We start from the raw sequence: 13,182 nt of genomic DNA, 5'->3' as shown, positions 1-13,182 counted from the left end.
CAGTGATGACCCTCTGGAGGTGTATCCGCACCTATGTAAGTACAGCCGGCTCATCAGTCGCAAAGTAGGAGTTGAAGCGAACTTTTTAATGCTCATTATACGACATTGATAACGATTCATTTCTGGTCAGCCAGTGACAAACGCATTGCACTAAACAGTGAGACTTCGTCTTAATCCGCAATGCTTATGCGGCGAACAGGAGATCAAAAGGTGAAAACAATGTTTTCATACAAGGCAAGTCCTCCATGCAGTGGAATCGCGTTTATCGTTGGCGTAATGTTGACGCATTTACTTTCTGAAGTCCAACTTTTACTGCAACTTAGTTTCCATTGGTGCAGGTGCTTCTACTGGAAACATCCAAACTATGAGTCATCATATCAGGTTGCCGTATTGTAGTTTTTGAAGTTTTCTCCGGTCTTAAGTCTTTTCTGAACCTGGAAGAGCTGGCTGATTACACAAACCATGTAGCCAATATCAGTGTTACTGTACAGCTTTCACAAGGGTCTACTGCTATGAAAGTGCATGACGGCCACATTTCTTTAGCATACATTCGTTCCGTATTCATCCGCCGGGCATAGTGTTTTGCCACTGTGGCTATGCAGCTCTCACAACGATCTACGGCTCAGATTGCATGGCGACTCAAGTTTTAGTACTTTCACATACAGAATACAAAATGTTCCATTTCCACGAATCTACAAGTGTGTTGTATGCTTAGTTACATTAAGAACTAATGCATCGGCACGGCAGTTGAATTCATAAGCTGTCTCCGTTCCCGCGATTCCCCTGAAGTGTGTGGTAGGCTCAACGACACTAATGAATAATGTGTCGGTGCGACGTAATGCTTTGCCATTACAGACATCCGAGAAAACGCCTCACGTCCGAACGTATCTCCCTGCGACTATCGGAATTTAATGTGAAACCACCGCAAAAAAATAAAAAAGCAACAAACTAGCATCGGCACGGCAGTCAAAGTCATAAACTGCTTCCGTTACCGCGAATCTCCTGAAGTGTCTGGTATGGTGACCCTGATCAACGACACTAATGAACAATGCATCGGCACGAAGTAATGCTTTGCCACTAAAGTCGTCCGAGAAGACACCTCACTACCAAAAGTATCCCCCTGCGACTGTAAAAATTTAATATGCTACCGTCTCAACAAAATAGCAACAAACTAACCTTGGACACAGCTTCTTCGCCTTGCCGGCCACGCATTCCGTCGATTGTTTTGCCAGCTCGACTAGGGACGATCGGAGCTAACAACTTTCTTCTGCATAGTACCTAGGCGAAGAGAAATCTAAAGGACCGAAAGCCCCCACATTTCTCTCTCGCGACCACTGCTACTCGCGCATGTGCAGAAAGAACCGAGATATCCAATTATGATGTGCTCCTCAGCGCGTTGGAGCATCCGCGGGGTGAGACTGCCGCAGTTCTCGCTGTCGGCGCTCGTCAGTCTCATGATGCAGTACTTCGCCTCACCACTCCTAGATGGCGGCACATGCCGTCAAGATAGCGAATGTTTTACGCGTTCGCGCCGACGTCACACGCGTTCCAGAAAGATGATGGTAGAGCTCTCGCATAAAGGACTTACGTGTTAAAAAGAACCATGAAATTCGCCTTCTTCCGATGAAGCGACATGGCCGGCCGACCGAGGGAAAACGCAAGAACCACAACGCTCGCCTTCTCGCACAGCATTCGCCACATGCGTTTCCCGATAAAAATTACGGTCGCATAAGGTGCCGGGAAGCGGCAACTTTGCGTCGCGTCTATAAAGTACAAGGCCGCGCATCGCGGCTCTTCCAGCGATCGGTGCGACGCCTCCAAATATCGCGAAATGAAGCCACGCATAGTGCTGAGCTCAAATTTCGTGTTAGGGAGTGTCTATAGTCGTCGGTTAATATTTTACGCCACTGAATGTGTGCTCCTAAATATCGAAATTGTGCACCATCACATATTTTATGTTGAATGAGAGTTTCAAACTGGGCTGATAAAAAACGAGTAGGGTGTTCATACTACCAAATATTTGCAATTGCAAGCTAAACGGACGCATTTCAGACAACTTTTTGTATGTGAACTAGTGTTGTCATTTATGGCGATGGTAAGTAATACTGTGGGTCTGAAAGATATAACAAAATACTTTTGGACAAATCTAGACGGCAAAGTAAGTAGACAACCAGAAAGAATTCGACGAGATCTGAAGGTGAAACCTGCATCGATATGTTAATACCAGCAGCGAGCACTCAGCGGCGCCTGCGTGTGCCACTGTGTCGCACGCAGGTTTTTCATTTATTTCATTATATGTTAAATGAAATGTGTTCTAAGCCCCAAGGTATTGCAGAAATACATGGTATGCACAAAAAAGGCCTACGTGTGCAGCAAAAGAAGTTTTGACAAAATGTGTTGTTTGCGGTTATTTTGAAACTAGCATTGTCTGGAACAGTGGCGATGGAATAAGGCAGGCAGGCCCAATCGACACTTGTTATTGGAATAAAGGAATACATTCATTTTGTTCTGCCCATTTCTGAAATGGCATTCTACTTTGTTTCCGGCATTGCTCTGAATCCCCCCTCCTTTTTTTTTGCTCATACCAGAGCGCAGCAGTCATAACAAAGCAATATACAAATGCAAAAGAGGCATCAACACCTGCAGTTTTCTGCTCAGTTCACAGTATTTCTTTGTCGTGCTATGGCATAGGCGACATGTCGGGTCGCGCTTTTCTTAAACGTCAATCAATGACACTTGACATTTTGTATATCGCCTACTTGGTATTCGTTTCAATTATTTCCGCGCATCGTTGCACATACAGAAAAACAACCTTGCGGGCTGGATTCATAGTGACATGTCGCATGACAGTTCCAACACTGTAAGGTCACCGGAACCCAGTAGCTTCCGAACAGTAAAAAAACAATCTGCCAGCACTCAACAATACATCTCTAAATATCGATGTATTTTCCTCATTTCACGGCGTCGCTGTTTTTGATGATAGATGTTGTTCGGAAGGTTGCGGTAGTAGTGAATAAATCTAAAGAACGATTCAAGCTGCTTACTTCATGCAATGTGGGGCGCCAACAAGTTTCATTCTCCTCTAGACCACCGAGAGTGCCGTGAATTTCTGCCAGATGAACGTATATTCTGTAGAACATGATACATAGAATTATTTTTTCAAACCTAGGTTGTTTGCTTAGGTGCCTTTACGGCCCCTTAAAAAAATCACTTGTGTCGGTCATTTGCGTGTCGTCGTACGACTCTGTGATCGTAATCTGCTGCAATATGCTTCCTCGACAATTTCTTGAAAAAGTGGTTCAGGCCAAATTGCGAAACATTTATTGAGAGAGGTTTCGGAAGGCAGCTACATAGTTCAACGTGAATCAAGGGTGCAAAAGTCGTACGACTTTACTAAATTTTTACAAATAAAAAATCATCACACAGATGTTTTCCCGCTTATGTAACTGCTACTAGTCCAAGGTAACCGGTAGATAAATGGTAACTAGTCCTAGGTATAACGTTAAATTACAGCGCTCAGTCCAGCATAACGCAGACCAAAGCCTAACTATCGTTGCAGTCGTTGATTACTCGCCGTTATATTGCATTGCTCTCATTATTCCATAAATTCATTCAATCTAACGGATTATATCTACCATGCTTAAAACGCCACGTCTTCACTTTGCGCAGTTCGCACAATAATTTCAGCTATGCCCGCGTATATGGTGCGACGGAAGCATTTACCTTTTCACCACTGCCTCGCGCTATCCGTCTCTGGAACAGCCGTCCGGATAGCATTGCTCTTGCTCAAAAATCATAATGACTTTTGGAGATATTTGGTCAGACATTTTTCTCCACACTACGCGTAGGGTTGAGTTAGTGCACGGGTTCTTACCTCTATCCCCCCTTTCACTCTCTTTCAATTGTTATCATCCTAACCCTTCCCCCCGTGCATGGTCGCCAACCGGAACTACCTCTGGATAATCTTCCTGCCCTTCTCTTTATTCTCTCTCTCTCTCAATACCATTACATTCACGTTTTCAATGCACTGTCCCGCATCATGCCAGGTGTTTCTTATTATTTTCTACATTAAGCAGTGTCTAACGTCTCAACGCAAAGTATCTCGCTGCTTTCATTTACTACTGCTTGCTGTAATTCAGGTTTTTTAGGCAATGCTGATCTGTTCATTCTTTTCTTTTCATCATTCGGTAAGTATGCAATTTTTTCATATTGCGCCAATATTTGAAGGTTTTTAAGCATCGATATTGCGTTTACTGATTGTTTTTTGTGATAAATTGAGCCATATGCCCTCCTGTCCCTATGAGTCTCCGTAGGGCTCTGCGGTACCTCACATGCCTACGACGTTTTTCTAAATAAAAAAAAACCATCATAACTATTGCAAACGTACAGCACAGGTTGCCTTCGTCAAAGTAATGACGCTCATTTCCCTGTGCAAGGTTGGTTGGGTTGACTTTTGCTGCTTTTTCCAACCATTTCGAATGCAATAATGTGATAATCTCAACTCTATCCTAAAACATTGTTGTTTGCACTTCTATAACACCTCCCAGGGTTAATGAAGACTGCAGGCAACGTGCATTTGATTGAGAAGAAACAAGACCGGCTTCATATGAGACCTTTCTCGATTTTAGCACTCTAGTAATTCCATACCCAAAGTTATAGTGGTAAATGTTATGGAGTAATTCGTGAAAAAAATTGTATTAGGCGCGCTTCAGTGGCCCTCGCCTCTATTACGTAACACAATACGATATATTTATTAATATTCGGGTAAACCACGTAGAAGGGTGCGAAAGTTATTCGCGTTGCATGAAGCAGCCGGAAACATTTCTCAAACAGCACGAGAGAAAATTGAGCTTTGATTGTGTCGCTTACTGACGAAGAAAGCGAATGTAAAGTTCTGCTAGTGAGGCGATTTTGTAAAATCATCGCGAACCACGTTGGTGCTGATTCGCGGCCCAGAAGCACAAGTGTGTGGCCTGTCGTCACAGGCAACCGGGAACTGCAAAAGGAGAGCCCATCTAGCTCTGTTTCTCAGTGAAATCATATCACTGGGAGCTGCCGAGTAAGAATCATTGGTTGTTGGTGGCTGGGGGCCATTTCATCGGACGTGTCAGAATGTTGGTTCCAAGACAGCTTTATCGCAGCTGACGCTGCTGTTGTCGTCGCCGAGTGAACACGAGAAGGGCATGGCATACCGGAAGTGCGCTAAAAGAAGTAAGGCTCGCGAACGGGTTTCTTGCATTGCTCACACTTGCGAAGACATGCATATCATTGTTGTGGATAGGAGAGGATGAAATGGAAATGAGGGTCGATACGACGGAATAAATACGTGGCAGTCTGTTACAGTCAACGTCACCTGGGTTACCTGTTCAATATGGCTGCCCAGGCTTAATAAGATAACAATTTTTGAGAAACCTTTGACTGCAAAACTTTGGACGTGCTTGCTGCGGTGACATTTGGAATCGGCGATGATTTCATCGGGCATGGGTTTCGATTTAACAAAACACAATACACTGCCGGAGAGCTGCAAGAAAAAATTTAAGAGCAATATCCTTGTTTTAAGCGATATGCATATTTGTAGCACATGTATATGTGGCATGGCAAAATACCTAACCCGATATTTTGCTCTATGTCTCATGCCAAGAACCCTTATATCTGCTGAAAATCAGATGCGTGTGCCTGAGGGACTTCATGTTCTCAACTTTTCGCAATATTTTTCTTGCCAAGTTGAAGGACAAGCACCTGAAAATTGTCAGTAGCAACTTATAATAGCGGCAAGGTGATTTCGATCACTGGGTCCCGCTGCCAACTTGGAGAAAGTTGACTAGAGCAAGTTGACGCTCCTATCTGGTATATTTCCATTTGCGTCAAACCGTCAAGCAATATATTTGCACCGAGCCTGTTAGTACATTATCAAATTAGTTTTCTCGCCGGAATAACGCGTATAACACAGAAATGCTATTTTATAAAAATAAATATCGCTTTCAGTGATCCGTACTGTTATTTTCACCATGTTCTCATTGCTCCTACATTTAGTAGGATTCAACATTACACGCCACATAATACTTTCTATTTTATTAGTTAGAAATACTAAAGAACAAGGTAAACTTAGAGATGCTGTAGATTTGTAGAGCTCACCATATGGCAGGAGATTTGATGACTCGCAGAGGCCAACTAGAAATAGAAGCGTTAATACGCTGCCGATATTCATGGCGGCTGTGTTCTGTTGGCTCACAGCCTGTTTGTGCAAGGTTCTCTTCTGCGCTGTCTTTAGGTGCCCTAAACTCTTTCCTGTTCCGCGTATTTCACATGCATTATGTTATTGTTTTGAGTGCGATGTTAGCATCAGCTTTTCTATGCTGTCCTTGACATGTTGCGCTGGCCGATATATCGGATGTCTACATTGTGAAACATGCTTTTCACAATGGGTAGATATGTTATATGCTTTCTTCAGAGGAGAAATGTCACGCAGGTAAAAATTTTGTAATTCACAATGAGCCCAAAAACAACACGTGACCACTTCTGAGAGAAAAAGGTGAAACAGCCTTTGTCATATTCAAAGGGTCAAGTCGCAGTAGTCAAGATGCCGTTCTGAAATTTTGATTTGAAGAATGCAGAACATTGCTCGCTCAAAGCTATAGAAATTTAAACGTTACCTTAACAACCTAATCACTGATAATAAGCAAAGTAGGTTTCGTGTATCACCTTTGGACGCACATAGGTAATCTGCAAAATAAGGTATCCTTCGCCAGGACATATAATGCGCAGGAAAGAAAGCCACTGGATCATCAGAAGAAAAGAATTTTGCTGAAGGAAGGACAGGCGCAATATACTAATACTGAGAAAAAAAAAGGCGCATTGTTACAGACTCTTACAGAAACCCTAGACTCATGCACGCCATGTATCCAGACATGTACACTAGAAACAGATGAACATCGTGTGGCGAGGTTGCTACACTAAATCACATGTTATGGGAGTGTCGGGACTTAACAAACAAGTCGGGCAGGGCTGACCCCTCCGTCTCTTCCACCGCCAGCCTCCAGTCACGCTGGATGACCGCACTGCTCAGCTCTGACCTGACAGCACAACTCTGGGCCGTCCAGCGAGCCGAGGAAGCCGCTTCGAGACAAGGTCTCGGAACCGCGCCCGCGGCGGGTGCCCAGACCCACTAAAAAGACGCCGGACTCAAATCTTGTTGATTTGAAATAAAAGCTTACGCTCCGTCGTCGCAAATGTAGGCTTTCATGCAGTGCTAGCACATTCCGCATGCTGCGAAATTGCGGGACCCTTTGAGGCAGACGAAGCGCCAATCATTGCGATAAGGTTTATTGTCACAAAGCCACACTCTGTCTACGAGAGAGTCAGTATTAGAGGACACGATATGAATCTGACCACTTGCAATTTGGAAGGTTATCATAAATATTATTATACCACCATCCTCATAATCATCATTACCGTCTTCAACATTGCATAACCACATTCACTCCATCATTTATATTCTATTCAGGACTGCTAATGGACCATTGTATAAAGATGGAAGAGGGCAGAAAAATTAGTTATAAAGGATGACCATTTATTCACTTACACAAATATCGCCAATAGAAACTAGTAAGGCATATTGGAGAAAAAATACATGCTCTAATACAAGCAATATAATTAGGGTAATCACACAGAATTTTCCCGCAACTATACGTACTGCGAATTAAAGGAATATCAGTTGGTGTTGTATGGATGAGTGCAAAGATGCTTTAAAAATACTTATCAGTACCTTCAAAGTGTTATTTCCTGTACTATTACGCAGTTTACTCCCCTTATCAATAGCAATTGGAAAAAGCTATTGAATCAAAACATTCGTTGAATCATGCAGTTATTCTGTAGTTAAAAAATATACAAACAATGCGAAGTTGTGTTTGGTAGCAAAGCTACTGCTTCATGTTGGCCTACGAAAGTGTAGAACAATTGTTGCCAAAAGCACAGAGGGGAGCTTTATTTAAGTGATGTTATTGTGGGAAGTCTTAGTTGTGTTACAAACTGATTATAGTGCTGAGAAAGAACGAAGGAGACCCTTTATTTTGAACTGCTCATAAAGGCGTGGGTATGCAATGTTCTTTTTTGCATTTCGTCATCACCAACATGTTGACGCTGCTGCGTCCCTGTTTATTATAATTACGTACGGCGTAAATCTGTTCTAATTGATCTTCTAACAATCGGCAGTAATATATCCCGGAGATGAGTCACCATTGAGGGAGGGAGAACAGCTGGATAGTTCCCTTGCATTATTTTCCAGAGCTAAGGAAATTTCTTCGTAGTGTAGATTGTGCACATTTTAGCAGACTGTATTTCTGCTTAATTCAAAGCCAATACTTTTGTGCATTGGTATTTTGGAGCACAGAAAGCACTTCCAATTTTTGTTGCTTCATCATTTTCTATATAGGCAATATAAATTTGGTCTGCGTAGAACACATCGCAAAGATAGGTGTTTGACATGACGAAGAAATGCATTTGGAATTTCTCCACAGTTATTATACTTTTCACAGGATTTTCAATGAGCGAAGTAGAACATGCGGTAAATAGGTATGAGTTTCGTATTAGCTTTAAAAATGAGCACTCGGACGTTGTACAGTAGAACACTTAATGCATTTTAGACAGTATCTCCCTTTTATTTCTCGTCAGGGAACAAGTTTCATAGAAAGAGTTTCTACGAATGTCATTGAGACACCGCCTATGCTCAAAATTGATGTAGTCCAAAATACGCCTGTGAGATTCTACATTTTTCGGAAGAGTAATACGTGGGAAATATTGGGAAATTTTTGCTAACGTGCATTATGTCAACAACTCTGGCCATGTTTATACTTAATCCAAACCAAAATTTGAAATTCCGCATCTGTTAATTAACCGGACGTCGACCGCAGACATTTGTCCTGTACACTGCTGAGCAAAGTATGTGCGCAGCTTCGTGGGTTTATGCTGCTATTTTCGTTGGTTTGTTAAAAATTTGGTGGATATCGTCCAGCTACTGACTGACATCCTCAAGAAGGACATGACGTTCTTTTTACTCCATAAACAAACGCACGCCTTCGACCCCCTCATCAGTTCGTTCGACACCCTCCGATATTAAGCCACTTTGACCCAGCGGCACCAACTCAAGGTCGCACACACGTGTGTGGCCACGGTATAGGTCCTCGCCGAACAGCAAAATGGATTCGAACGCGTCATCGCCTACGCCCGTCGTCTATTGGCTCCTTCAGAGCGCAATTTTTCTATCACAGCGCGCGAGTGCCTCGCTGTGCTGTGGGCAGTGACTTGCTAGGCCGCCCATTTTCTGTCATCACGGACAACCATACCCTTTTCTGGCTATCGTTACTGAAAGACCCGGCTGGCCGCCTTGGTAGCTGTGCGCTCAGACTTCAGGAGTATTGTTTCGTCGTGATGTACAAGTCCGACGGCTTATATCTGGACGCCGACGGCTTGTCTCATCATCCCGTCGATCCTTCTGACAACAACGAACGGAGTGCCGACATTTGCCTTCTGGCCATTTCTGAATTTTGCGAAATCGTGACTGAGGAGTGAAAGGACGATCTCTTCGGTCAATCCGGTCGCTTGAATTATGATCAATCAGATCGCTCAACTATAGAATGTTTGTGCTCCAGGATGACATGCCTTATCGATGGAGCATCAGCTCTGATGGACCAGATTTACTGCTAGCTGCCCCTCGTCATCTGCGTTCTGCTGTTTTTGCTCAGATCCACGACACACCCACTGCTGGACACCTTGGCACCTCCGGCACTTACGACAGAGTTCGACGTCGATCCTTCTGAGAGGGCCTTTACCCATTTGTGCGAAGTTACGTCGCGGCTTGCGACTTCTGCCAGCGTCGAAAGCACAACCTGCTGCACAACCTGCAGGCCGCCGTCATCCAATCGATGTTCCCAATCGATGTTTCTTGCGTGTCGGCATGATACTTCTTGGCCCCTTCCCCACATCATTAAAAGGAAACAAGTTAATAGCGGTTGCCACATAGTATGCGTCTAGCTCTGCCATTACACAGGCCCTACCGCGTATTGCGACGATTAAGTAAAAAAATTACGAAATCACCCCTGTTGAAGACACGCCGTCCTCGACCCAGCTACAAACTGATGTCGTCGACGTGCCCCATTTGGAACCGTACGGTTCCTAGTTCGCCATAAGTCTAAGAAGCGCCGCGACGGCGCTCCCGCCCCTGGGGGTTATGCTACGGTGAATTTGGACAGAAGCATACGCACAAGAGAGAGACGAATAAGAAGTGGTAGACTGTCTCCTGGAGCTGTGATATTTGTACCAGCATGCGTGACTACCACTAACTTTTCCCCGTGTAAATAGTTGTGGATGTATATGTAAACGTAAATGTAAATACACTTGTGGATTGCGCTTCCTCTTCTTAACAGTATACTGAATAACAGAAGCGATCACGATTATCGAGTTTAGAGGGCAATTATTTATTCCCGAACGAAAATCATTCTTTTAGCACACACCACAGACATTCTCGGAAATGGATATGCCCAGATTGGTGTTTAGGACTCAACGTATTCTATCTTTCGAACCTTTACATAACCAAACGAAACATTACATTCCGTTTAGCTGCGGTTCTGCAAGTGTACTGACTATATTATAGCTTACGCCCCTCATAATGCTTCTACTTAACGCTGGCTTAAGTACCGAGCTCGATAGACGTGTTGGGAACCCGTAAATTATTGGTCTCAAACCCACAAGTTTCCATTTCGAACTGCGACAATTGGGAAATTTTACGTGTAAGAATTTTGTGAGATTTGCTTCATGAAGTTCTTGCATCACACGTGCAATTGCTATGGTCCTTTTATGATCATAAACGGCAAGTTTTCATCAATATTTTACCAATATTAGATTAATCCGCAATTTCCCTTACACTTGATATGCTTAGCCTAAATGTATATTGCTCTACGAGTCAGCGTATACGAAAGAAGTAGTACGTGTGCAAACAAGCATATGAAGAGCGCTGAACACCAGCTTCGGAGGCTGCGCAAAATGCCGTTCGGAAATAGAAACATAAAACACCTGTACGCAAAAATAGCGCGATCAGCCACAATGCCTATTATGTAGAACTTTTCTTACGCGCGATACCTCAGCAAATTTTCGAACAATCTATGCTAAAAATTTTGCGCACGTAAACCTCATGTCCACCATTATTTTCTTTTTAGACGCTCATCTAGTGGTTTTAAAACCCCAACTAACCTTAATTATTTTTTCTCCGAAAATTTTTTTCTCCAAATGCTGCTTGTGTGTTTGGTTGGCTGCACATTATCACTACTAAGGTTCGCTCCATAAAAGCAAGACAGATGAGTTAGGCAAAGCACGTAGTTAAAAAATAAATTCTGGAGTTTTACCTGCCCTACCTATCATATGATTATGAGGCATAGCGTAATGGGGGACTCCTGGTTAATTTGGATGACCTGGCGGTCTTTAACATGCAGCTAAATCTAAGCAGACGGGTGTTTTTCGACATTTAGTCCCCCTCTAAATGCGGCTGCTGTGGCCGGGATTTGATCCTGCGACCGCTTTGGTAGCCGCCCAACACCATAACCAGTAAGTAACCACGGTGATTTCCAACAGGTAGTACGTCATGACAAAAGTAATTTCTTTCTCTAAGTAATGAAAAATAAAATCTTTGTATTTTTTATAAGAATGTAACATAATCACAAAATACTTATATGTAGGTAATATTAGTTGTGCTGCCTGATGGATATTTGTCATGCCTTCTTGGTTAGCTTCCGTGTCATCATTCGCTGTTTATCTGTGTTGCTCAGCTTTGCATATCTAGGCAGAATGTTCACTGCATTCTTCTGTGCTCATAACCACCACTCGATATTACAAAACTCATCGTTTACAAGAAAGCATGCGCTTGTGTTCTCGACCACGCTTCACTGTGTATTGAAGACGTTCAGCTTCCAGCTTTGTTGTTCGACTCCAGTCATGCCGTCTTCATTACGCAATCATGCTCATACGGACGTTGTGCATTTGTTGTAACGCCGCCGTCGGGATGCCACCGTGGTCGCTCCACTGCCATCACTCCGGCTTCGTCATGCCGCCGTCGTCACGTCGTCCTCGTCATGAGGGCTTAGTGATAATGTCGTTGTAACGTCAGTGTAGTCACACACTATTGACTCGGCAGTGGCTGGAGTGAAGCCAGCGCGCCGTTGGACGACTGGAAGCAGCCAGCCACCTGAACGACGCAAACGTGGTAGTCCGAGATTATTTTAGTATGTCAAGTTTTTAGACTTGCGAGCAAGGAAGAAGATATCGTATAAAGGGGGGGGGGGGCTGTGTGCAACCAGAAAACGCCAATGGACACGTAAGGTGCTCGACCACGTCGGTGTTAACGACTTTCGAACCACATGAGTGAAGCGTCTGCAACCGCTGCACAGAAAGCTTGTTCTATAGCGCAGCTGTTTATAGCTATACCGCCAAGAAAATTTTATGTGCGTGAGCAAACATTCAGCACTCCCCCTTTGTCATCGTTCCAAGCGCGTGCGTGCCTAGTTTCCTTCCACTTACCGGTGGTGGCCGGTATGTCTTGCGTGTCTGCTTTGCGCCTGGTTCCTGGGGGAGCAGCGCTGAAATCACATACGTGGCTAGTTTCCTCCAACTCCTCAAGGTAGCGGCAGTCGTTTACGCTGGAGCATAATAAATAAAAGACCAGTAGCTCCCGAGCACCGGATGCACAGTGCTCATCGTGCATGAGCCATTGGCAGCGCAAAAATTTGACTCGGGCTGAGAACGTGTCCAGTGTTGTACCCGAGCCGATCAGTGTGCACTATAGCGACCACAAGGCCACCGTCACTACTATCACGACCCGGGAGATAATAACCCACCAATCAATACAAATAATGACCACCGATGAAGACAATAAAACGTCTGTGCGTATACCTTTCGTCACGATGACCAACCAGCAAGACGATAAATTCGCTCGTACCTTTGTTCAAAATTCTGTGTCACATCTGTGGCATGTACTAAACAGCTTAGCTGGTCGTCCACCGTAACAGAGTGAAATGGCTGATGATTTTTTGCCGCTACACACAGCGAAGAACGCTTAGTTCTCGGCCAAGTCGCTAAGCAATCAGGTGCAACAACGCGAGTGTGAAATTTGGTGAATGCCCCAGAAAACTTACGCTA

At 44.0% G+C, this 13,182-nt stretch overlaps 1 protein-coding gene across 1 annotated transcript in view; it reads right to left on the bottom strand.

Moving 5' to 3' along the window:
• Window positions 1-6,220, bottom strand: part of LOC142563298 (uncharacterized) — a 65,061-nt gene extending 58,841 nt beyond the window's left edge. Inside the window, exon 1 of the mRNA XM_075673852.1 lies at window positions 6,136-6,220. Coding sequence (XP_075529967.1) covers window positions 6,136-6,208 — 73 coding nt within the window. The 5' untranslated portion in view covers window positions 6,209-6,220. The remainder of the gene's footprint in view (window positions 1-6,135) is intronic.
• Between the last annotated feature and the right edge of the window lie 6,962 nt (window positions 6,221-13,182).

The sequence above is a fragment of the Dermacentor variabilis genome, chromosome 11 (genome assembly GCF_050947875.1).
Source record: "Dermacentor variabilis isolate Ectoservices chromosome 11, ASM5094787v1, whole genome shotgun sequence".
NCBI lineage: Eukaryota > Metazoa > Arthropoda > Arachnida > Ixodida > Ixodidae > Dermacentor > Dermacentor variabilis.
Note: the sequence above shows the minus strand (reverse complement) of the source record. Positions and strands in the feature narration are given on the sequence as shown.